General features: G+C 39.0%; 1 protein-coding gene across 2 annotated transcripts; it reads right to left on the reverse strand.

The window, feature by feature from the left end:
- Nucleotides 1–600: 600 nt before the first annotated feature.
- Nucleotides 601–27,435, reverse strand: LOC105034291 (ATPase family AAA domain-containing protein At1g05910). 2 transcript variants are annotated; one of them, XM_010909376.4, is made up of 11 exons: nucleotides 27,303–27,435; nucleotides 26,808–27,060; nucleotides 20,182–20,286; nucleotides 18,242–20,038; nucleotides 17,971–18,159; nucleotides 17,737–17,879; nucleotides 13,552–13,797; nucleotides 12,638–12,824; nucleotides 12,340–12,405; nucleotides 11,993–12,242; nucleotides 601–1,042 (listed from the first exon to the last, which is right to left on the reverse strand). In XM_010909376.4, exons 2-11 carry the CDS (start codon nucleotides 27,015–27,017, stop codon nucleotides 636–638), a joined length of 3,600 nt encoding a protein of 1,199 aa, XP_010907678.1. In that variant the 5' UTR covers nucleotides 27,018–27,060; nucleotides 27,303–27,435; the 3' UTR covers nucleotides 601–635. The 2 variants fall into 2 exon arrangements, with proteins under 2 accessions (XP_010907678.1, XP_010907679.1); XM_010909377.4 differs by having other exon boundaries at nucleotides 27,298–27,431.
- Nucleotides 27,436–27,630: the final 195 nt, after the last annotated feature.

The raw sequence follows: 27,630 nt of genomic DNA on the forward strand, positions 1-27,630 counted from the left end.
TCTGGGGTCATATGCACCCAGACATGAGCCCTAGCCTGGAATATCAGGGGATTGTAAAATTTATCTGGATGATGATGCAGTAATACGACATTCAAGTGGCTATAAATCAGTACAGAGAAATCACCCAGCATTTTGCTTTTGAGAGAACTGGACATGTGATAAATCCATCAGATTACTCGAGCTTTTTAAGCTAGTGCACGGTCATTGGGCATAACAGATATTATGCATTGATTATTGCTAAAATTACCTCTTCCTTGATCGTTGTACATTTGTTAGCACATTACTAAGTGAACTTTCTGAAATAATTTCTCAACTTTTGCTTTGCACAGCTTCCCAGTTCTTGGAAACATGCTCAACAACATCCAGAGAAAGTTGCAGAATGGTCAAAGCATAACTGGTTAAAGACGGCCATAGACATTTCATTAAAAACTCAACTAGTATTTAACATGAGCTCACTAGCATTGAAGAAAGATTCAGGGGAGAGATGTTTTAGTACATTGGATATCATATATTAATCACTTGCTGGACAGTAATTAACAGGTCAATGTCAAAACTTTATATTGGATGCACGAACAGGAAAATGATTTTGCTATGACAATGTACAAAACTAAAAAAGAAATTTATTTCTGAAACGGTTAAAAATTTTCATCATCCTCAACAAATTTCAACAGATGCCTCACGATTGACAGCTTATGATCCTCCCTACCTTCTTTAGTTTTCACTGCTATCACACTTTTTATTACACGGGTGTAAAGCCTCTCAAGCTGTGGCACACCATAGCCTCTAGTGCGCTCCATAAGAAGCTGCTTCACGGTGTCAATTTGTTCAGAAATTTCTATATTGGTCATTACCACATCTTGGGAGTTCTCAAGAGCCGGAGGGCTGGTAGCCACTACAGATGCCTCTGGAAGTTCATTATTAATAAGGTTTTCTGGTCCTTCCGATGTCCCATTGGTTTCTGGTTCTTCAAATGGTCCTGGTTGAGAGGAACTCAGTTTCAGTGAATCAAGTTCAGCAGCAGCTCTGTCTTCTCGGCCTGAGCCTGAAATCATGTGATGAATACCTTTATAATCTGTATAAGTTCATGTTGTAGAAAGTTTTAGCTGCCTTTAGTTGTCATTCATATACTACCGGGGGGGGAGGGTGGGGGGGGCACTCATTTACGATGCAAAACAAAGACTGCTATGACTAAGCAGAAACCCTTTCATCTGTTCGATAACAAACACGATGAGCATGAATAAAGCAAGCAACAAACTGTATTGCATGTAAATTGTTGCGACACAAAACACAAACATGTGAAATAAACAAAAGAATCATAGGCATTCAAGTTTATTTAGTTTTCACGTACCCATCAAGGCCATATAGGAAGAGAGCTAACATGGGCAATCATCAATCAAACTTGGAAGCAGCCTAGAAGATCACACTTAGGCACCACCAGAAACAATAAAGGATAACAATAGACAACGTGAAGTGCATTGACACCAGAGCACTTAACAAGATTTGCTGTCTCGATATCGGACCCTATGCCCATATTATCCTTTACTGTATTGATACTTGGTTCGGTAAGACATGAGACAACATACCAAATGTCGGTATATGAGATAGTGTAGTAGTTCGAGACCGATATGGTACGGGTGGTACTGCAGAGCACATAACCTTTATCCTAAATTTTAATCTATTTTCTCTTCACCTTTTTCCTAGGTGCAGGAATAATTGTTTATGACTCTAAAGGGTTATACATACATGGTTTGGTTTAGGCATTCGAGTTTATTTAGTTTTCACGTACCCATCAAGGCCATATAGGAGGAGAGCTAACATGGGCAATCATCAATCAAACTTGCAAGCAGCCCAGAAGATCACACTTAGGCGCCAGCAGAAACAACTATGGATAAAAATAGACAACTTGAAGTGCATTGACACCAGAGCACTTAACAAGGTTTACCGTTTCGGTATTAGATTCTATACTGGTATTATCCTATCACTACTACAGAAAGGATATATGGCAGCATTTACTACTGTAGCAGTTTGAAAACTACTGCCATAAAGTCTACAGCAGTGGTTATAAATAACCGCTGCCATAGATTTGACCTATAGTAGCGGTTATTGATAATCGCTGCCATAGGTTACATATAGCAGCGGTTATTGGATAACCGCTGCCATAGTTCAAACCTATGGCAGCAGTTATACATAACCGCTGCCACACATTTGAGATATTACAGTGGTTGATTAACTGCTGCGATAGGTTTGACCTGTAGAAGCAGTTATGCATAATTGCCGCCATAGATTTGACCTGTGGCAGCGGTTATAACTGCTGCCATAGGTTTGACCTGTGGCAGCGATTATGTATAACCACTGCCATAAGTTTGATCTGTAGCAGTGGTCATACGTATATGGCAGTGGTTACCTAACCACTGCTATAGACATATAGCAGCTAGGTGTGGCAATCGGGTCGGGTCGGGACATAAACGGGTCAGGTCAATGCAAGTCGGATTAGAAAATCGTCAATCCAAATCCGACCTGTTTATTAAACGGATCAAAAATTCAAATCTGAACCCGACCTGTTTATTAAATAGGTAATCCGACCCGATCCGTTTAATCCGTTTATTAAATAGGTCAAATTAGGTTAAACAGGTTAAACCGATCAGGTTAAATGAGTCAGAAATAGGTTAAACAGATTTTAAACAGGTTAAACAGATCTTAAATGGGTTAAACATGTTAAACAAGTCGGGTTAAATGGGTCAGAAATAGATTAAACAGGTTAAATGGATTATTTGACTCAACCCGACCTAAATATTAAACGAATTAAATGGGTCAGATATCTAAAACCCAAATCTAATTCAATTATTAAATGGGTTAAACGGATCGATCCGTTTATGATCCGAACCCATTTAGCCTAAATCCAAACCTGTTTATGGTGGGTCGAACACAGATCGGGTTGGCGGATCGGGTCATATTTTGCCAGTCCTAATAGCAGCGATTTTATGCAACCGTTGCTATATAAGCAAAATCTAAATATTTTTCATATTTTTTTTCTGAATATGATATAATTTTAAAATTTAAAGTCCATCTTCACCGTTCATTATCTAAATAATTATCGTTAGAGTATCATCACAAAAAACTACCTCGATCCGATAGCCCTAGGTATGTCGATCAATAAAATTTGATTTCGACGATCACGAACAATCGTATGATGATCTGATAGATAAAGACCATCGATGGATCCGAAAAGTTACAACGATGATCTCGATGACGTTTGTAGTGCACTATCAAAATTTCACTTCAATCGGACATCTTTATCATGATCAATTTAGCACGGAATGATTTGGACCGTTAAATAAAAAATGAGTGATCGAAAAGCCAAACGACGTCCGATTATAAGACGATTTTTTAGATAAATGATCTTTACTACTACTTTGATCGTTTGTACGGTGGTGATCGTAAAATTCAAACCGTGCGCATATGAACAATCCAAAACTGTCTCTTGATACTAATTCTTAAAGTTCTTAAGTAATTATGCTTGTGCTTTTGTAAGATCTGCTTAACGTGAATGGTTCATATAGGCACGGTTTGGATTTTATGATCATCACCGTACAAACAATTAAAATAGTAGCAAAGATCATTTATCTAAAAAGTCGTCTTATAATCGGACGTCGTTTGGCCTTTTGATTACTCATTTTTTATTTAACGATCGAAATCATCCCGTGCTAAATTGACCATGATAATGATTTTCGATCGAAGTAAAATTTTGAGTGTACTACAAACATCACCGAGATCAACGTTGCAAATTTTCAGATCCATCGATGATCTTTATCTATCAGATCATCACGCGGTTATTCGGGACCGTCGAAATCGAATTTTATTGATCGACATAGCTAAGACTATCGGATCGAGACAATCTTTTATGATGACACTAACAATAATCATTTAGATAATAAACGATGAAGATGGACTTTAAATTTTAAAATTATATCATATTCAAAAAAATATGAAAAAAATATATTCTACCTCTATAGCAGCGATTGAGCTGTAACCGTTGTTATAGATTCTATTGTAGTGATTTTTAACACCGTTGCCATAGTCTATAGCAGCGGTTGCCATCAATCATTGCTATACGATCTATTGCAGCAGTTGATAACATCCTATAGTAGCAGTTGATAACTGCTGCTATAGACCTATGACAGCGGTTTTTAAAAATCACTGCCATAGGTTTGGCTAATTATTTGACCTCACACCCCTCCCTCCTTCATTTTGCACGTTGTTTCATCTTAATTCCCCCTCTCCTCTCTCCTCTCTACCCGAGAACCCTACCCTCCCCGCCGCCAGCCCGCCTTACCGCCAGCCCCGGCCCCCTTTGGCCCCGCCTCCCTCAGTCCCTGCCCCCTTTGGCCCCGCGCCCTGCCTCCCTCGGCCTCGGCCCCCTTTGGCCCTGTGCCTTGCCTCCCTCGGCCCCAACCCCTTTGGCCCCACCGCCGTGTTCCTTGATCGAAGGTAAAGCCCTCTCTTTTCATTTCTCTACGCCTCCTCCCCCTTCTCCTCCATCCATTGGAGTTCTTTGGTGTGAAAATCCTCCATGCAGTGCTCGGTAAAGCTCCCTAATTGCTCTATCTGTTATGGGGATTTATGGATTTAGTGGAGTTTGGATGCTTTAGAAACTTCGTATCATATGATTTTTGATTTCTTATCGTCTATTCTTTTGTAATTGCTTTGAGGTTGTGCGTGCCCTCTTTTTTTTTTATTTGCATTTTTTCTCCCTTTTCGAATGTAATATTGAGGTTATGCAGATCATTAGGTAAGTTAAAACAGAGCGAGAGCTCGAGATTTTTCTAATATTTTCAGTGATAAGCTCTCTGGTGGACTCTGAAATCAGAGAATGCAAACATATCCAAAATCAACTATGACTTAACAAGTTAATTTGAGTATTTAATATTAAAAATAATCTCAAAAAATGTCAAAGATAATCAAAGAGATCGGATTGAATACAGTTGATCCTCCTAACGATTTTTGATCTTTCAATGAAAATTCATCTTCGATATGTCTCATGGTTAGAGAATCCATGAAGAACAGAATAATATTTCTATTATTTTTCTTTAAAAATCTAGAAATAAATTCTTCAAATTTATCATTTTTTAGTTAAAATGAATAAATAATTTTTTAGAATAACAAATTTTTTGATAATTTTTTTTGTCATCAAGCAAATTATTGCTTTTAGAATTATTTTTTTTGAGCCGTGACGGCGGGTTCTGGGCCATGCCACTTTATGAAAAATATTTTTTTTTCTTTTCTTTTTTTATAAAGAGGCTGTAATGATTTCGAACGAAAAATGGTTAATTCTTAACATGATTTTAGTGATATTTCTCTCTTGTTTTCTCTTCTGCAAATATTTTAACAATTCCAAACGATAAGACGATCTTTGATGGCCTGTGGCTGTTTAGCAGGCAACCATTCGCAGCGGATTTGGTTTAGTTGTGGCGGATACCTTGGAGCCTTAATGGGGTGTTGTTGTGAGGATGGTGCCTAGGCATATCTTTGACGATACGAAGGTTGATGATGATGTTGGATCATGCATACAAAGTGTTCCTCTAGGACAAAATTTACCTGGTGTTGTCAAGATCCCAGATACATTTGTTAGGAGCGATGATGATGTCCATATTGTAGATGCTAGTAGGTGATGAGTTCAATATCCTGATATAAATGTTAGTATTTATTTATTGATGCTCTACTAATATTATTGTTCAACATATCATATTTGTTAATGTTCATTAAGTTGCAGATCACGATGGCACCGAAACACCATCTAGCTTTCACCCCGCCCCTCGACAGACTACGCAGAGCTCGGTATCTGAGCCGCTGCCGGCGCATACTCCATCCACCTTCACTTTGGCTTCGGCTTTGCAGGCACATACTCCTATCGATACATCTGAGCCTCCACCGACAGCCACGTCGCCAGCCTATGCATTTCCGGCACTACACCCATCGATGAGGCTCCACCGGCATCCATGTCGCACGATCTCAGTGAGAGTAGATTTTCATTGTGTCAATTATTTATTTATTTATTTTTTGTATAGTTATTGCAAACTCTTATATATTCATAGTATTTTCATTGCAGGTGCATTATTCAGTAGGACCTTTTGCATCCCACATGCATGCCGCATGTGTAGAACCACCAGCATCAGATTATGATAGAGTACGACGCAGAGGGGAGGCCAGTAGGGGAGAGCGCGGGAGATGCATTCTTTTTTCGGTGTGCTTGTGAGGCGGTCTGACATCATTCCCATACTATCCTAGACTGACGATTGATAGACACCAGTGTCAAAGACCGGATGTGGGAGGAGGTTTGGGTAAGTGTAACTTATATATATGATGTGATATGTTTACACTATGTTTGATTAGAATAATTTCGTAACCGACTTCTGATAACTTTGTACAGAGGAGGTATGACTTTTCAGATCATGAGAGAACTCGAGATGTCCGACTGCAGAAGATTGAAGAATTATACCGAAACTACAAGGTCAAGCTCCACAAAAGGTGGCTAGAGCACCGTAAGGACACAGAAGAGCTTGTTCCTTAGATCCAGGACTGTCCTTCGAGTATGGAGGGGATGATCAGGCATTGGAGGAGCCAGGAGTTCCAAATTTAATTTGTAACTTATGAATTTTTCATTACACTGATAATTATATTTGATTTTAACTTATGTGATTTAAATACATTTTAGGTCGTATCTCGTCAGAATCGAAAGATCCGGACAGCTCAGGAGTCACGCACACTCTCGATCGTAAGCCTATGGCCAGTCATGTGCATAGAAAGGTAATGAATTCTGACCCTTTAGTTTATAAGTTATTGAATTATTGTTTTTGCATGTTTCTAATAAGCTGATTGATTGTTATAGCTGACGAGAAAGAGGGTGATGCCCAGCCATAGCACCATCTTCCGATCGAGTCGTACGGACAAGAAGGGCAGGCCAATGAACGCCACGATCAGGAAGATTTTTGTAAGTAATAACGGCGTGTTATAATTTCTTATGATTCACTCATTTCACTTTGACAATGTGTGTGGTAGTAGGATTTCTTAAGATTTATTCACTTGTGTTAATGCCGAAATTTTCTGAGATTTTATTTGAATTTGCAATTGCAAGAGCAGTGAGACGCACTTGCGAGCGAGGGCCCGGATACCTCTGGCCCCCATAACCATCTGTCTCAAGTCTTAGGACCTGAGCACTTGGGAAAATTCACTGTAGGCCCGAACATACGCCGACTAGCTACTGATCTGAGGTGAACATCTCCTCACACGCTTTCGAGGTCGTCGGTCGGGAGTAGCTTAACAAGATCTTGGCGCAGGCAGCTCAGGCTCAAGAGCACGCATCTCAAACTGAGAAGCGCGCAGACCAACTACAGAGCGTCATGTCCGTTATGGTGAACAGCTCTCCGCTACTCTTGGAGCTGATTTTTCGAGCATTCAGGATATGTTGGCTAGCTATTCAGCTCTAGCCCCTCCAGTTCCTGCTATAGCCCCTCCCGCTCCTGCTACAGTCTCTCTTGATCTTGCTTCAGCCATTCTCGATGATGACAAGATGCTTGGAGAGAAGGATGATGTATTTTATTTTTATTTGAAAAATATTGTAATATAATTTGAGTAATACAATTTGAGTATTTGAGAAATATTGTACTTGTTATTGAGTTTTATGTGAAATTTTTTGTTCTTGCAACTTTTAGTTTGAATAATTATATATTGAATTATATTTATCAGATAAAAAAATAAAAAATGATAAATTTATGCTATTTCTGCTGGTCAACAGGCAATGGCAACGGTTGCACAACCGCTACCGTAGCTGTGCTAACCACTGCCATAGTTTTGTGGCAATGGTTGATTAACCACTGCCGTTCATCTATAGCTGCGATTGTACAATCGCTGCCGTAGATTGATATATGGCAGTGGTTAGAAAACCGCTGCTATAGATGGATATAGCAGTGGTTGAGTAACCACTGCTATAACATATATATGGCAGCGGTTGCGAACCACTGTCGTAGCCCCTTTCTATAGTAATGTATTACAGTATTGATACACGGTTCGGTACGGTATGAGACAACATACCAAGTGTCGGTACGATATGAGACCGGTATGGTATGAATGCCGTAGCCCCTTTCTATTGTAGTGTATTACAGTATTGATATGTGGTTCAGTATGGATGGTACTATAGACCACATAACCTCTATCCTAAATTTTAATCTATTTTCCCTTCATTTTCTTTTTCCTAAGTGTACAAATAATTGTTTACGACTGTAGAGGGTTAGACATACACCGTTTTCTTGTTGAGTAGTAAAAGCAAATATGCACTTTTTTAAGAATATGTATGTGAAAATCCCATTATTTTCTCATAGATTCATATTTTATGTTATTTTTTGTGAATGGTATATCAGATTTTGTTGCCATAATGTGTTTTACTCAGGATTTATTAATAGACCATTTTGCCATTTTCTTTTAAAATTCTGGTAACCTAAGAACTAACCCGAACCAATGCAATCTTGGTTGGGTCAGTTTGGTTTCATTTCGGTAGTGATTGGTTCGGTTCTGGTTCCAACAATTTTTAGATTGACCCTTAAAGAAAACCATATACAACCACATAGATCACTTGGGTAAAACTATAGGGTAAGAGGATGCTCCCAAATCAGTCTGCAAGTACAGAATATTCCACTTGAACAGATTATTACTGGGTCAGCAAAGTCCTTTTTTTCATTTTAGAACTCTCCTCATATCCCTTTTACAAGACCTAAAGCCATTTATTGTTCCTGTCTTTCCAACTGCACTTGACCTTACAAGGTAGGATTCCACTTAAAATAGATCATTAACTTAATAATTCCCTAACCCACTCATACATCATACTTCTATCCTAGATGTGAATCTTAGAGTCATTTCATTCTTTTGTCTTCCAATAATACCATATTGCAATGAAATAGACCTATTCATGGGCCCCAGGCTCAGGCTGGCTTTGACCAAAGATCACCACAATTTTCTTAATCTAGGGCCCAGCTCGGTCTAATCTTCGGGCCTACCTTCTAGCCCAAGCCCAGCTCTTGAGCTTCATGCTTCAAAACAGCCCTTAGGCTTCATGACCATTTTTAGTTTTTTGCACAAAAAGTACTAAACATGCTTGAAAATATCAAAAAATGCTAAATTATGAATAACTAAATACCGCCAACAACCTATAACATGTCTATTATCCCATTAAGTTCACATACAACATGAAAATAAAAAATTTGGGCTGGACAGGGCTTTTATCCCTAGGTGTGAGCCTGGCCCAGTGGAAACCTTTGGCCTAAGCCCACCCAAATGGCTTTGGGCTCAAGCAGGCCAGGTGGGCCACACAGCCCATGAACAGACTTATAAGTTCTCTCTCAATAGTTGTATTTTGAATTTATATCATACCACAATTTCTCCTTTAATAGCTCTGTTGAGGACCTCCATGGGAATACCTAGCAACTAAGGGCCAAGGCTACATAAAGCCAACTATAAAAAGTAAGAATAAGGTTCAGTAAGTCAGTTCTGGTTACTCTAAGCTCTTTTGAGCTACCCATGATTTGACGAGATGTGTTTTGGGTGATGACAAACACTTTAATGGTGATCATCTTTCAGTGGTAAGGAAGATTTAGCAGAATAAGCAAAATCAGTTAGGCACATTACTATTCCCGAAGCAACTCCCTTGTATGTTAAAAATAAAGGCATTAGGCAATGTTACACAGACACTCAAAATTTTGGATTTCAACATGTCAAAGACCGACACTGGGGAGTTGGGACACTTCAGATCACTAAGTCAAGATGTCATGATCATTACATGCTTAATTCTATTGCATAGAAGTTGTCAAGTCCAACATAACAATAATAGCAAAGTCTATATCAAGTTTACAAATTCTCCAAACATTTGGTTCAATTAACGTTAGTTGAAAGTGCTTCATAGTACATGGACATGGCGCGGTGTTGAATTTCTTGAAGGTTCATGTACTGGATTCTTTTGGATGCTTGGACACTTGACACTTATATGACCGAGCAATATTGATATCTTTGGAGAAAAGCAGCAGCTTATGATGACAAAGGCTTTTGAAAAGAGATAGACCAATATTACATTTAGCCACCTTAATTCCTTTTTAGGATTTGATTCCTTATTATCATTGAGTAGAGGAGTCGACGGAAGATTGTAGTCAACTTTCTCTCCATGAATCAGAAATGGACTTAAACCCTGTTGGAGTTCATTTAAAACTTAGCCCATATTTGAAGTAACAGTAAGGAGTGGTGAGGCTGATGGGAGAAAGGATTAGATGAAACTAGGCAAATAACTATATTTGCTCCACAACAACTAGAAGTATGGCATCCAAAAAAGTAAAAAAAATCATGTTTTCTAGTAAGGCCACACCCTTCAAGAAGTCATCCTACTCATTTGGAAAGGTGACTCTGAAAAGACTTTCAGTAGAGTTGGGAGGATATGCAGCAAGGAAGGTTCAAAGTTCCACCTAGCTTTTACAGAATGAAAGATCGTGTCTCTAGGAAAGGCCATATTTTAAAATGTGAGTTCAAATTAGCAGGCAAACTATCCTGCTTAAGAGTCTTGGGAGTGTCTTATGTGTTTATAGCTCCTTAAATAGTTAAATTAACATTCCTCCTACAGTTATCTTTCTGCAAATTAATGAAGCCTTCATGTTCTGGATGGTAGGAAAAAAAATGGAAATAGGAAAGAAAGATTTTCACCCACAACAAATTGCCAGATGCAACCACTGAAAAATCCCAAACAAACAACATAAAAAATACTTTGCATAATTATGACACAAAAAATAGTTGTAGTTTTTTCTTGACACGGACAGAAAAGGCATACAGGAATGAGCAATTTTATCAAGACAGATTTATATGCTTCAAAGTGCATAAGTATTATTTATTATTGTTATTAAATAAGAACGTTAATAGCAATAACAGGAACTTCTGCTTCTTGCTCTTCAAGAAATAGTTTCATAGATGCCTTCAGGAAAGCTTCTATAAAGGCTTGGACTTTGGCAACCACATGCTGTAAAAGCATACTTTGGTGAGCAGAGAGGGGAGAGAGGATTGGGTAACAAATGGGTCGAGCCACATGTAGGTTGGATCTTCATATCATGTATCACAAAGACTCGATCAATTTCGAGATAGGACCACTTTGATAGACTTTGAGCAACCTATCAAGGTCTTTTGTCTAATATTAGACTACAAAGAAACATGCTTGATCAAGGTTTTAAATCCATGGGATGGGACTGTCCTAGTTTTCCAATGAAATGGGACTGTCGTCGTCTTATCCAGTCCCAACACTTGAGATAGGAGATATCCCAAGATGTGCCGATTGGATGCTGGGATGATGGCAGGACACACTTGTCCCAACACATCATATGGTTCCCCATCCCAATGTCCCGCCGGGACTTGAATTCTTGTGCTTAATCAAATCTTCCGTGCTTCGATCGGTTGAGCCCCAAACCAACCCAACTCACATGCATTGTTAGGTACAATGAGATAAAAATAAAAATTTATATAGAGACACCAACGTATTTAAGCACAAGGCAAAAGCTAGATCTTCTTGTTTCTACCAAAGCCACCTTTTGATTCTAATAACGTTGGAAGCTCTAATTATCAGGAATTAGTAAAGACCTTTTTTCCTCCCAACTATAACGGTGCTCCATCCAAGAAATGTAAAACATGTCCCTGTCCTTTAACATGTTAAGAACATGTTAACAGCAACTTTGTTGTTCTTTATCAAGTTTTTGTTATACAATATAACCTGAATTTTCCTGAAGATGGGAAACTCAGAACTTGACATAAGTAAATACAGCATATCATACTCTATTTATAGAGTTAAATACTGAATGGTTGCTATTTTCATCCATGAAACCAGATCTCATCATTAATCCTAGTTACATCATTGCACAGAAAAGAATTAAGTATTATTGTTCCATCAATTAAAGAAAAAGATCCAACAAGCAATTACCTGTATGTTCATTGTCAGTGTTTTTCTTGGTCCGCTTTAATGCTTCATAACTTCGTGACAGATTTACCTCTGGCTGAACATTACGAAGTCGGGCACTTGTTCTAGTAACAGAGGCCAATTGAACAACAGGTGCTGATGGAAGACCCAAGCCATCAGGGTCATCTACCACATGCACAGGGCCCCCCTGTGCTGCAATCTTTTCACAAAATGAAACCAAAGCTGGGTCCATTTGTGACAACATGGCTTGCACCTGTAAGAAAAACAAGAATGCAAATAAAAATTAACACCATGCTGTCAATTTATTTAGTTCTTGACTACAATCGATATTAAAAGAACACAGTAAGTACCGCATCTCGAAGCTCATAAGCTCTGCTTACAATCCTAGTTCCATTGTAGTCATCTCCATTATATGCCTGTAAAATTGCTCCAAAAATCAACTGAAGAAGCCAGAAATCTTTCCACAGAAAATCCAATCTTAGCACTGTGGAGAATACTTGCTCACAAATTAATATCCACATTATAATTCAAAACTTCAAGTTGAATAGGTCATGAATTTTAAGATTTTAGATTTTAATCAGATAGCCAAGGAAAAAATAAACTCAAAGGAGGCAAGATAGGAAAATATTCTACCAGACAAGATGATACCTTTGCATTTGCCACAATGAGGTCAACATCTCGCAGCAATGCTGCACGTGTGAGATAAAGTCCACAATCCACACGCTGCAACAGAGTTGCAATATCCATAGGATTGTGAACGATGGAACGATAATCCGGTGCATCCTCATCCATGACTGGATAATGAAATACACTGAACCGTTTATCATAGAGAATTCTGCAAGCAACGAAAGCAAGGTGTAGATGATGTCATTGCAAGATCATACAAACACATTTCTCATGAAGTCAAAAAGGTACCTACTGCAGATATTTAAGATAGAAACAGATTTCCTAGAAGTAATAATACGAAAAGGTCCAAGAAGTTTCAAGCAGATAAAGACTAGCTTTGGTACTATCTTCTCAGAAATATTAAAGAATTTATGAGTCATGAATCGTGCAATGATTTACTTCTGAATGACCAATAAACTCTTGATTTTGACAACACACTAACCGAAGTAGCAAGCTTCACAAATATTCCAATATGGACAATCAAGAATCATGATGATCTATTAAATCATGAAAAGAATAAAAAATTTTCACAGAAACAATGCCAGTGTTTTCCTAGAAGGAACTCATAATGTAGTCAGCTTGAAAAACCCACCAAGTAGAGATCAATGTTTTTAGTGGCATGTACTTAATGCTCAAATGACTAAAATAATTGACTAATAATGACTGAATTATAATATACTGATTCATTATGTAGTTGCTTTATCTAACCTATGTTAGCATTAACCATGCTGATGCAGACTAGGATAAGCTTAAAAAAAAAAACAACTGAAGTTGGGTTTAATCTAACCTTTAGCTTGCAAATAACAGTGCCAAGTTTGATAAGCAATTTACTTTTTGTTAGTAATATCAATTTTTTACACATAATATTTAGTCTTTCATGGAATGAATAAACAGACCGATTGCAAACATCTCGGAGACACATCCGCAGACGGCGAAGGGCATGTTGCTCAGCTTCTGCCTTGGCCCTTAGCTGTGAAGCCTTTGGACCACTCACTTCTTTTGGTGCTTTGGGGAGTTCTGGAAGAGATTTTGGTCCTTTTGATTTTCCCATTGACTCTTCCTGTGAAATAGAGAGAACAGCTTCGACCAGTTGCTCAAAAAATCGAGCCCTGTCATCTGCAGTTGGTGTATCCACTTGATACCTATAAAATGAAAATCTAGAATAAGTTGATAGTCTTACTTGAGAAACTTTCCTTTAAGTTGATGCACAAAGATGATTTTTCTTTATACAATTCTGATACCAAAAACTTCACTTAACAAACAACTCCCAAAAGTTCTTTTTTAAAAGCGACATACTTAAAACTAAGAAACCGAGTTAAAGGGCCCCTTAAGTTTAAGTGAAAGACTAGGATTTGACTTCATTTACCTTATTACATAACGACAGACTTGTGGAAAAGAATATATGATGTCAACCCATTAAATGTGCAAATACAGCAATCTTTTGAAGAAACATGAGGGACAAGCTTGAAAACAAAAAAGATGGATATATATAGATGATGTGATGCAGATGATTAAAATGAAGGGCAAAAAGGGTCCCAGTTGGGTCCATGCTGGGTCCCATATGGCCCAAAATCAAAAGATATGGCTTGCTGTTAGCTAATATGTGAACACCTATTAAGGTGTTTGGAGATATCAGGGATTTCCAGCTAGCTAATAGGAAGTCTACATTTTTCCTGTTTCCCAGAGTTTGTCAGATTTAAGAGATAATGCTACATAAACTTTATATATTTTCTAAATAGACTCAATTAGTTGCTTGGTTAGTCACCTCCTTAAAGAGCAGCTCTTATGGAAGGGAGCATAACAACAAAAAGACAAAGGCAGTAAGTTCTTTTCTACTCTACTTTCTGCTATGTTACCATTTACCTGCACTGACATGCAATAAAGCTGAGACTAGATCTAACCGCAAAGTCCCACAAATTATGCATAGGAATTTGACACCAATAGCCTATTGTTGCATACACCCGGAGGGTTCCAACTTTAAATTTACCTTTTTTCTTACCTTTTATTCTTCTTCCCAATTACTGATTTATGTAAGATTCTGAAGCCGATCTCAGCATAACGTTCCAAGTTGCCTTTCATTCTTAAAAACAGTTACCAAGACTTTTTCCTTGTAAATTGTAATCCTCATCAATCTAATTCCCTATTTGTTCCGAACTTTTGATCCCTAAATTCCATTGTACACCAGTCATTTCCTCTAATAACCCTGACCCAAGTTGTTTGATCACAGAACAACAGCTCATATTGATCATTTACATCATTATTGTCCACAATCTATAGTAATTTTGATCTATTTGCGAACAAATGTTTTGGAAACTACATAAAACTTAATTGATGCAACTAGTTGCCAGGAAGGCAAAAGGGTTTGACTTGGGCCTATTATCAGCCCTATATAGATCAAAAATTAGGACTATCATTTGTTTTTTTTTTTTCCTTCTCTCTTTTTATAGAGAACAACACAATAAGGGTAGAATAATCAAGATTTTACAGAAAAGAATCAAGGATTTTCAGCTAGCGATTACAAAATCATACTTTCCAATTTTTTTTCAAGATCCGGACAAGATTTGAGGAATATGTAATTGGGCCTTTAATCATTTTAATTCCTTTGACATAAGACTTCTAAGTGGACTCAATCTAGTAGTTTGCCAAACCCTTAGCCTTAAGACATAATAACAGAGAGAGCCTGCTGGCGAAAAGCAGGTCATGTAAAGGTGGAAAAAGACAAATGCAAATGACATTTACATTCTCATTTCTTTTTTTCTTCTTTTGCTCTCCCATTTACTCTACCATTGATGACCTGAGTCAACTTGTAACAAATATAAACACAGTTATTATTAATTAATGGCAATTATATCCAGAGACTGCGGAGACACTTCTGTATGCCCAATGACTTCTTGCTTGTGCAGATGGATTCAATGATTGCACCAATAGAATCTCATCATATACCATTTACTCTCTGTTATTCTTCCAAATTCCTGTTCATATCCAGATCAAAAAGCAAGCCTGACCACCGTTATCCATCTTCATTGTCATACAGACTGCTAAAACAACCTTTTCCTTTCAATTTATAATTTTCATCAATCTTCCCCCTATTAGAATTGACATAAGGGCCCCAAACTCCATCATACTCCCATCACTTCTTTTTTTTGACTTAGCCCCATTATCTTAATGCCCATAAATCAGCACCATAAATCAAGTCTTAAGACCACAACAAGCCAACAACTTCGGTCCTTTTGACCTGCTAGTCTACCTATATTTGGATGACCACATCAATTAGTAACAGAGGCACGTCAAGAGTGACTTATTTATATATTCAGACATATTCTACAAATAAGCCAGGTCGCCTTTGTTTTCAGCATCTCCCATTAACAAATAAACCCATTGAGAAAAATTTAACAAGAGAAATGAGCTAAAGCAACAAGATCATAAATTTACAAGATCCATTAGTTTCCAGAGATCATTATCTTCAAAATAACCCAAAAGAAGTCCAAGTTAATATGTTTACAAATCCACGGTTCTTTCCTCTGAACCATGCTGTTTGACCATCACAGCACAAGGTATATGCAAGCAAAGCTATTCATTATATTTTTGAAAGAGTCTTTTTAGTTTTTCTTTAGTAGTTTGCAAGCATTTTTTGATTGAGATCGAGCTCTTTGGTCTACTTCCTAAGAGCCCTTCCCCAAATTTCAGTTGCATCAACTTATATCTTCCTCACAGAAATACACTAATAATATGCTGATATATTTTCCAAGGTACTCATTATCCTTCTTCTAGTACTTTCAACATCAATGCATCTAGTCCACATTTCATGTTTCATGAAAGAATTCTCATAATCCTTGAGATCAGAAAGCTCATGACCTAGGCCTCTTTCCCATTCATGACCTAATTAATATTATCCTCTTGGAGGTCTGAATTTTCCAAATTTTCTACCTGATAGATGTCACAACTTTCTTCTACATCAATCTGGAGTTTATTCCATCAAGCCTAACATGTTTGAATCATGGTAAATTTTGAATCCTTTTTGTGTACAATCTAGTAAAGTAGGAAAACATCTATGAGAATCACCTGCCTGTTATTATATGCTTTCTCTCACATTTTTCAGAAACCAAACAGAGCCTCTAGGGCTGAGCACGGGTCGGGTTCGGTCGAGTTGAGAGAAAAATTTCATCCAACCGAACCCAATCGGGTTGAAGAAAATTCAACCCGCTGCTGACCGTTTATCATATATAAACCATTTGAAACCAAAGTGAACGGTTTGTAGCGGGTTCGGGTGGGTCTCGATTTGGACTTCAATATTGACCCAATGTTGATTTTAAGTCCAATATTGGCCCACTTAAGCTTATTTGCTTTTTTTTTTGTCAATTTAATGCAAAAAAGACCTAAACCTTTAGAATAAAGTCTAAACGAAGTATTAAAGTCTAAATGACACCGTCCCAAAATAAAAATGAGCTTGTGAAATACTAAATCGGTTGGATTCAGTTTCATATAGGTTAAAAGTGTAGGAACCGAATTCGACCGTAAATAACCGATTTTTTACAAACCCCAACCCAATTTCACCCGATTTATGTCTTTCAACCGGCTGAAACCGATGTTTCTTGGGTCAGATTGGGTGGGTTTCTTCGGGTTTCGATCATTTGCTCAGCCCTAAGAGCCTCATAGGACGTTAGTTTCCCGTAAAGCTTTAGCTGTATTATGTCTTTCTTGATACACCGTTCACCATCACTAATAAAGTTTCCTGATGATTATTTTAAATGCATACAAACCTGTATGATTTGGGGCTCTAATGAAATTTCAGTCAGGTAATGATTATGATTTTCATAGTTTTGCTAACTTGATAAACAAAATGGTATCTCATCCACAAGACTAGTAATGCTTGACTCACAATAGAGACCAGCTTTCACATCTGTACTAAAAAGAAGATCAGCTTTCACATGAATTATTAAGAGGATAAACAGCTATGATCATAGAAGACATCAGAGAATCTAAATTATCTTAATTGTGGATAACTGATGGCAAGAATGATTAGTTTGAGAAAGACGGAAGTTATAGACAATGAACAACATTTTAGATTAAGAAATGCATACACATTACGAAGAGCAAATATGGAAGCACACTCTTCATCAAGTTCGCTTAAGGGCACTGAAGATGTTCCTAGTAATAAAATGGGAAGATTGGACGGCAGTTCCTCCAAAAGAGTCATCAAGACAGCCTTAAGCTGCTCGTGTGCCTGAAATATATAAATATAACAATCAGGAAAAACATATATTGTTAACAGAAATTCATCCTTTAAAAGTTAAATACTCCATCTGCATACTCACAGTTTCCCACCAAATATGAAATTGTGGTAAGTACAGTATAGAAGGTGTTGTTCGTCTTGCTTCACCAAATATATGTACCAAAGCCTCTTCTGGAGTCTTTGCACTCGGATCAGAAAGAAGAGAAGGAAGCCCAAGAGAGTGAACTGGAAATTTCTCCAATTCATGCAAAATGGCTGGCCCAACATGATCCTGTAAAACTGAAGAGTTCTTAGACTGTTGCATTAATAATAACTAACAAATTTGCATATTAAATAAGGTTCAAGATCAATACCAGCCCGACACTTTCGTCACCACATATCAAAAGGCGAGGCTTATAAACAAGAGAAAGCACAGAACCATAAGAAAGAATAGACAGCTTGCTCACATCAAAAGCTGAAAGACATGGAAAAATATCAGACATCTGTTCCATGATCCTATGGAGATGTCTTTTCAGACATGGAGCAACAACTGAAGACAGCGGCCTGGAGTGCACAATGGATCCTCTGTGAGCAGCAGGTGTGATTGTAGACATGGCTTCTAAGAAATGATATTTTTCCACCTTAATGGAATCAACATCTATGACAAACTTGTCATCGCTAGTATACACTTGAGGATACTTCTCACGAAAAGCCCGGATGGCAGCTTCTGTACATAGAGCTTTCAAATCTGCCCCACAATATCCAACACAACTAGCAGCAAGTTCCATCCTCAACTCCTTCGACGGGGGCTCCTTCCATTTGCGTGTATGAATATCTAATATTTCAGCACGTGCTTCATAACCAGGTAAAGGAAAAATAAATTCACGGTCAAAGCGACCAGGGCGGCGCAGAGCGCCATCAATAGCATCAATTCTATTGGTCGCACCTATCAAAACAACTTGCCCACGGGAATCAAGACCATCCATTAAAGCTAGTAAAGTCGAAACAATAGAATTGTGAATCTGTTCTTGTTTGCTTGACCTAACAGGAGCAAGGCCATCTATTTCATCAAAAAAAATAATGGATGGTTGATTCCTTTGAGCTTCTTCAAAGAGCAATTTCAGTTGCCTCTCTGCCTCTCCAACCCATTTGCTGAGAACATCAGCTCCCTTGCGCATGTAAAAACTAACTTTCTGACCAGCCTTTGAGGCGGCACAAGCTAATGCTCTAGCAATTAGTGTCTTTCCTGTGCCAGGAGGACCACACAGCAGTACTCCCCTTGGAGGAGTGATGTGATAATTTGCAAAGAAATCAGGATATAATAGGGGGAAGAATACCATTTCCTTTAATGCATCAATATATTCTGACAAACCCCCTATGTCATCAAAACTCACACTTTCATCAACTTGTAAAGGCTGAATGTCTGCCCCTCCCTTTGAACTTGGTCCAGCAGTTTGAGCACCTGTAGTGAGAGAAGCGATATTGTCACCTTGGTGACTCCACCCAGATGCAGCTACATTCAGTCCCCATGTTGTTGAATTGTGCATATCTAAACCCCCCAAAAGCCATGGTGTCCCACCTCTACTACCACCTCTCATCCATGGTATAGCTGGACCTTGATCCATTTCATCGACAAGAAGAGAATCATCAGAGTCATCAGGTAATGACAAACGATGTCGCTTATGAACTCGAGATCCACCTTTTCTTAAATATTTAGGGTTTTTGGAGCCCATTCCATGATGCAGTACTCTGCGAGGGGACCGTGGTCGCTGTTTCCCCTCTTTCTCAGGAGAAAGTCGGCGAACCTCTGCACGGTTCCGAAGGTCATATCTCCTCCTACCTTCCTGTTCTTCCTCACCATCTTCATCATCCCCATCTTCCTCTGCTTCATCTTCCCCATCACCTTCCTCTTCATTTCCACCATCCTCCTCAACATCATTTCCATTTTCTGTCTCATCTTGTGCAGCTTGCGCTTCAGAACTTTCTTGTTCATCTTCTGATTCTTGATATGGTCGCATTCTTGTTCTCCTCAATGATCTTCTAGGCCGTAACCCTTCACGGCGGGGAACGGATTTAGTATTTGAGATCTTTCTGTTCCTTGGAGAGGCTGATACTTCATCATGACTTGCATTGTTTTCTACCTTATTTTTAGAAGAGCGATATCTGGGTGGCTGTATGAGAATCAGAACCAGCGATTGTGAACAATTAGTTAGCCAAAACAGCAAGAAGATTTTCACATTTCAAGCTCCTAAGACACCAAGCTAATAACTGACCTCAAAAAACATTCCAGGCATGGGAGAGTTTAAAATCTCACCATTAAATCATCATCAGATGTTCGGGAACTGTCTGTTTCGTAATCTTCCAGATTTATAGAAATCTTTCTTTTTCTTGTGGAACGGCGAAGATTTGCAGCAATAGACTGTTGAAAGAAGAATAACAGATATTAGAACCTGAAAGGTGCTAAGTTGTACATAATAAGAGAATAACAGAATGAAGCAAAGTTTAAAGGCCATAAGCATGTAGAAGCAGCAGGTGCATATGCCACATTTGAAAAGTAAGTAATGGCAGAAGATACTTGTCCAAAGTCTACAGAAGCTGAAACATAAAGCACAAGAAGTTTCAAAATTTTCATCTGATGTAAGACTCAAACAGCATGAATTCCGCCAATAGAGTTGATGAGACTAAGTTTAAGATGTAAACCATACCAAAATTCCATCTTATGCCCATGAAGGGGGAAATTTGACAATATAAAAATTAGCAATAACAGGAGGAGAAAATAAATGCCTAAAAGGCAGCAAAAAGGGTTCCTCACAGACTTTTGTAGAAAATACTCCACCAGGTGAGGCCCAAAGATGGTCAGTGATTATCTCACAATAATGTATATGCAGTATACCTTAAAGCCAATCATACAAGCAGTTGAGTTCACTTTTGCTACCTGAGAAGACTTTAGTGCTTCATCCAAAATGTTAGTGTTTTGTTCTGAAAAAAATGCTTCAGCATAAATGCTTTTAAGTTTGCAAAAAAATAGCTAATTCTGATAGGTTGCTATTGATGCAAGAATTCGTCTGGCGCTAGGATGCTGGAGTCGACAGCGAGGCTAGCCTCCCAGAGGCGCGACCTGCACAAAAGTCCTAATCGGAGATGGCTCTGGCGAGGATCCTCTGATGCTCAAATCAGAACTCTCATTCAACAGAAGGAGCATGAGAGGCAGACTAATAGCGTACCTTTTTGGGGTTATCTTTGGATCTCTTTTATAGCAGAGAGTTAGAGCTTCAGTTGGCAAATGGTTGGCATGATCCCGCATGATCAGGATGTGAATCGTGGGGCATGGGATTGTCGCTCGAGATTTTCAGGATGTGGCAGTTGTGGTTGACTTATCAGTCCAGCGACAGTAGTTGCCTGATGAGTGTTGTATTTTGAATGAAATTACCAACCGAGTGACGTCGAAGATTGGTCAGTGACGACCAGGGATCGATCACCTCAAAGCAGTACCGGACCAAGATCTGTCCATTGGCGCGAAACTGGTCGGCCAGACATGATCAGCCAAGGAGGATACGTCGGCAATAGCACACCGCTAAGCGATCATCAGGCATGACCTGTCTACTCAAGGCGTCGATCAAGCGATTGCAGAAGACTAACTCGACGGGAGTTGTGGCGGACCATAAGTTGGTGATGGGCTCCAATAGGCGGATCTGGCACAGTCATCCTGGGCTCTGGGCCTTTTCATGTAATCGGTCCGTGCAAAATTTCCCCCAACATATACCCTTTACTCTTGAGTCCGACTAAAGGGAGTACAACTATCTTCTTTAGGCTGAGGATGTGAAAAAGGCCCTTCAATTGATGGGATGCGCATGACTTTTGGGGCGGAGGTGCGGCGGCACAACTTGAGTCATCATGGCGGAATTAAATAGATGTTGTTTCAACATCTATTTTTTGAATTGTGGCATCGATTTGCATAACCAGCGGCAGCAACCGATCGAATGGAGAGATGCCACGTGTGCCACGTCTTGCGACTTGTTGGAGAAGAAATGATTCGATATCCGGACATTATCTTCTCTTGGCTATAAATAGAAGAGGTGCCTGTCCTTAGTTTTTTCGATCATTGTCAGACTTTTCAATTCTTCCTTTCTTTTATCCATTACCGTAGCTTCTCGAAACAAAGGGCCTTCCTTCTTCCTCCCGATGCACTCTTTAGAGGGGTTTTTCGAAGGTCCTGGTGACCGCTTCATTTCTTCTGTCTCCTTGCTTTGTTCTTAGGTGGATTTTCTTTCTCGTCCATCTATTTTTCTGTTCTTCCCTCCTTTCTTTAGATATCCTTTAAGTCCTTTTGTTTGAAAATGGCCAAGCAGAGCGAGCTGGATCCTAGTGGTTATAGCTCTGTGTTGAATCCGAACGATTTGAGTCGACTACGGGTCTGGTATGGGATCCCTCCGGACTTTGATATCGAGCTTCCTAGGGCAAACGAGCGTGTAGATAACCTGCCCCCCGGTCGGCTCGCTGTATATGAGGAGGCACTCTGGACGGGCTTAAGGTTCCCTATTCATCCTTTCATCCTGCTCTCTTTCATTTCTATGGTTTATCCTTTTGTACCATTGTTTCAAACTTCTTTAGGTTTGTGATAGATTTTTTGATCCTTTGTAGTATGGCTAATGTCCAGCCATCTGTCGATCTCTTCCGCTCTTTTTTCACCATCAAGAGGCATCCTTACTCCAAAGATTGGTGGTACTTTTCTTCCCAGAGGGGATTTCTCCTCTGATCAAGGGCGCTCCATCTTCTGTTCACAGGTGGAAGGAGCGGTTCTTGCTTGTGTCCAACCCGACAATGGAGGATTGGGATTTGCTGAGCTGGGATCGACCGAAGGCTTCAACGTGCTGAGGAAGAGGGTCGCTTTAAAATCCTTAGAGACTTCAAGGCTCCCTTGACTGATGAGTTGGTGTCCGATGAGGCCCTTTTTAATGCTGGACTCAACCAGACCGACTCCAAAGGTGAGTACTGCAGTTGTCCAATCTATTGATGCAAGAATTCGTCTAGCACCGAGATGCTAGAGTCGATGGTGAGGCTGGCCTCCCAGAGACGCGACCTGTACAAAAGTCCTAACCAGAGATGGCTCCAGCGAGGATCCTTTGACGCTCAAATCAGAACTCTCGTTCAATAGGAGGTAAGAGACAGAATAATAGCGTACCTTTTGGGGGTCCTCTTTGGGTCTCTCTTATAGCGAAGAGTTAGAGCTTCATTGGCAAGTGGTTGGCATGATCCCGCATGATCAGACGTGAATCGTGGGGCATAGGATCATCGCTCGAGATTTTCGAGATGTGGTAGTTGTGGTTGCCTTATCAGTCCGACGATAGGTGTTGCTGGTGGATGTTGTATTTTGAATGAAATTGCCAATCGAGTGTTGTCAAGGATTGATTAGCGACGACCAGAGGTCGGTCGCCTCAAAGTGTTATCGGACCAAAATCTATCCATTGGCGCGAGGCTGGTCGGCCAGACATGATTGGCCAAGGAGGATACGTTGGCAATAGCACACCGTCGAGCGATCATCGGGCATGACCTATCTGCTCAGGATGTGAGGCGTCGATCGAACGGTTCCATAAGACACTCGACGGGAGTTATGGCTGACCATGAGTCGACGATGGGCTCCAATAGGTGGATCTATTGAGCACAATCATCCTAGGCTTTGGACCTTTCATGTAATCAGCCCGTGCAAAATTCCCCCCAACAATTGCTACACTTGATCAAGGGTTCCCCCAATAGTTCCATCCAATTAAAACCAGAGGTTGATCTTGATAGAACCCCCAAATTCCTAAAATTCGCAAAAGTAAGTCAATTGTTCAACCGATAACTAACAAAATAATGTAACAATAATTTGCTTATCTTTTTCACATGAAAAGTAAATTTTAGTGTAAATCACATTGTAGGAGGAAAAAAGAAAGAGTAGGGATTTTGGTTGATCTTGTGTTTGGTAAAAGGAAGATAATTACATGAAATCTCACATGTTTAGCAAAGAAGAATAAACTTCTATCCAAAGCTCTTAGATAATTACAAAAGTAACAGCCTCCAAAAGCTATCATGGCAAACTGAAATGATTCATCTTTTTCCTCGACCTATCTAAACCTAAAAGAGAAAGATCAAATGAAACCAAAGTAAATGTCGACCTCACCATTTAGTAAATGAAATGAGTTAAATTTTTAAAAAAATTAAAGTTGCTACATAAATTGATCCATAGTATCAAGTTATCAACCCCATATAGATAGGACAAGGCTCAGCGGTTATAGCAATTGCCAGATATATTAGCTTTAAATTAAATGTTGGGCAACCTATCTACCTTATAACTTTCTGACAGATATGCCAATAAATAGTTCAACAGTAACACTAAGACAGCAGGAATCACTCCTAGCCTGCAATCATATCCAGAGTTCATAAATTCACCATATAACAGACATGCTGCAACTCTAGACAATCGTGTCTTTTGATCTCAATCATGATGTTAATGCATCAGATAATTATGGGATAAAGAAAATAATAAATTCAAGTCATCAAAAGTGAATGGATCATCATATACTTAACATGTAAATCAGAAGCAGCAATTCTATGGCACTTTCTTTTATGATGAATCATATCTACGAATTTCCCCATTCTTCTTTGCAGGATTATCATGATCCTGAACCCTTAGCATTGCTTCCTTAAAATTACAATATTGAACTTCTACAATAGAATGTTGCTTGTCAACCCCTCATCCATCAAACTAGCTTCATCAGAATTTTCCCTCACCTAAGATCTTCTCTAGGTATCATTCATTATATATTGTCCTTACAGCCTCCCAAGCTCTGATACCAGCATCCATGGTATAAGACTAACTTGCTCAAGTACAAAAAAAAACATAAATGCTCAAGTAAACAGAGAGAGGATCTGTGTTTTACCCAAGTTCACAATCAAAAGGAGAAAACAATCACATGGAATCAGTCATGTGTTAATAAAGAACACCAATTTTTTTTATTGGATTTCACATGTCTTGGAAATACGTAAAGCAGTGGCTTCTTGGATGCACCATGACCAACCAATATGATCCACAAACTTTCCTATTTAAGAATGGATCCTTATCCATCAACTTTTTCAAAAACAAGATATATCTGCAATCAATGTGATGAAAAGCCCAAAATTTAATACACATAAAAGAGAAAGGAATAAAGAAAGAAGAAATGTAAGAAAATGCTTTCTAAAAAGATAGATCTCTGGCCGTGAAATTATGCTTTCAACAACCAATCTGACACATAGGACATCCTTAAGATTAGCCACCAAAATAGTTCAAAAATTCAAAATAGAGGGGGAAAACCTATTACAAGACCCATTTAATATTTAAGTGACATCACACAAGCACAAATAATAGGATGAAATCATCTAATCCAGCATAAAAGATGCAACATAAATGCACCCATATTCATCAATTTTTCCAAGAGCTCTCATACATGTCTTCAAAGTGATTCTAATTCCATGCTACTTGGAGAAATGTATGAAAGAAGCGCAATATGTTGGATCCACTAATGCAAGAGTTGACCCAAAATATGCAAATGATTCAAGAGAAGTTCTGAATTAACCGCAATAAGCATCACCTAACTTTAAAGGTATATGGAGCAAATGTGGAGCTAATATACAATGCCAATAAACTATACCAATATGTCAATAAGGCCAGCTTCAACCAATTTATCTTTGTCCCTATTAACATAAATATGTAAGTGTATGTATCTAGAGGAACCGTAAAGCATGGAGGTGCAAACTAAAAACACCATCAAGTTTAACTTTCTTTAATTTGAGCGACAATCTCAAGTGTGATATCTAAATCATTTAATCCTCACAATGGAAGTCCTTACATAATGGAGAACCCCTTGATGAGATGAATCTAATGCACACTTACCGGTTATCAGTTGCCTCTAAACATGCCTGCATGTTGCTTTCACATGCATGCATGATTACGGTGCACCTATAGTACATGCATACATGCATGTACAAGGAAAGGACCAATTTGTAAAACTTATTTCTTTAGGCTGGATAAAAAGTCAATTTTTTCAAGAACAAGATTTAAGACAAGAAGATGAATGATGTTTTCATGAATGTTGATTATTAAAGGTATCTTTGATGACAGATGATCAAACATGAAAATTCAATTTATATACAGAACTCCCAGCTAAAAAATGTGCTAAAATTATCTGCTTGCCTAATTCATAAGCATTAAAAATCCACTTTAGTTGAGTTACATTGTGTGGAGACATTTGAAGTTACATTTTGTAATTGATTTACATTTCCCAGGCAAATATAGTTTTGTGTCATTGGCTCTATCTATGAACAAACTAATGAAAACTCGTTAGGTGCTTCAGGAACTGAGGACAAATGTTTCCCTACAAGTTCAGTCTTCATATTAGTTTCAGCTGGACCTGCAGTTTATGGAACATTATCTAATTTTAAAGCAACAATATCTGCATTTGAATTAAGAAATGACAATGCAGTGCAAAAGGAAGATTTTCACTCGTTAATTGTTATTAAATATCACCCCTTCGCAGTTAACCCCATCAAAGGACAATGTTGTCTTTCTAATGTGAATAGCTGCTGCCCATGTATCAGATTGGCTCCCACCATGGGCAGCAGTTTACTTGACCAGAGACAATGAGGCTGGTACCATGGATATCCTATCCATGATGTATTATTGTCCCATCCTAATAGACATGCAATACAGACTACCTATATGCCCCGATCATTATTCCTTGATGCATAGATAAAGTAAAGACCATAAGAAAAATGAAATTATAAGTGGCAGACAACCATTTATACTAAAAGCCAATGATTTCAGGATTAGCGTCTAATTTGCTTTGGCACAAATCTTCTAACTACCATCATCTAATAAAAAAGGAACCGTCAAGAGCTAATAGGCAATGTCCAATCTCTTACATCGGAGGGGGGAGCCTGGGTCTGGCGATTCCTCGGCCGCAGTAGCTTCTTTGCAATCTGCGACGCCGCAGTCCTCTTCTTGGTCTTCATCTTCTTCCTTATCGGAGGCTTAAAATACAGATAGGCACGGCCAAAATACTTCGGCCGCTGCCGGAGCCTATCGCTGGTCCGCAACGGCCTGACCTCCTCTCCATCTCTTTTTGAATCCATCAAATGCTAGCTGCCTGACTGAGTCCCAGCATTGCAAACCCAACTGCCAGCGAGATCAAAAGCGAATTAAAACCCAAAAAGAGGACAACCTTGCGAACCCTAGAATCGAATCCTCAGATAAACCCTAAACCATTCGAGTATAATGCCCCACGGAGCATCCAAGATCGCTGCTTTTTTCTGATTCCGATGATCAAAAAAGACCGCTATCTCCCAGCCTCGGAATCAGAGAAAGCGAACAGTTATGGAAAACACAAAATCACGAGAAGAGAAAATTGAATACCTAACCTCAAATCTCTGCCATTAGCGACCGGAGATCGTCTTCTTCTCCGCGAGCGAGCGAGCGAGCGGGAGAGAGAGAAAGAGAGAGGGAGCTCTGCTTTGGGGCAGGGGGCGACGAGGGCTCTTCCTCTTTTCTTACCTCGCCCCGAAGGAAAGAAACCCTTCTGTGACGGCACGTGTCAGTGGCACGTGCGCTGCTAGTAGAATTACCTAAGGGACCGTCGCCGTATCCCTTTCTCCACGGACCGCGGGTGCTCTTTAGTGAACCGTATTGTATCGGGGCGTTTCTGGCCGTGAGATTTCGATTGGACGGTTGTGTATTTTATAAAATTAT

This window comes from Elaeis guineensis, chromosome 8 (assembly GCF_000442705.2).
Source record: "Elaeis guineensis isolate ETL-2024a chromosome 8, EG11, whole genome shotgun sequence".
In the NCBI taxonomy this organism is placed as follows: domain Eukaryota; kingdom Viridiplantae; phylum Streptophyta; class Magnoliopsida; order Arecales; family Arecaceae; genus Elaeis; species Elaeis guineensis.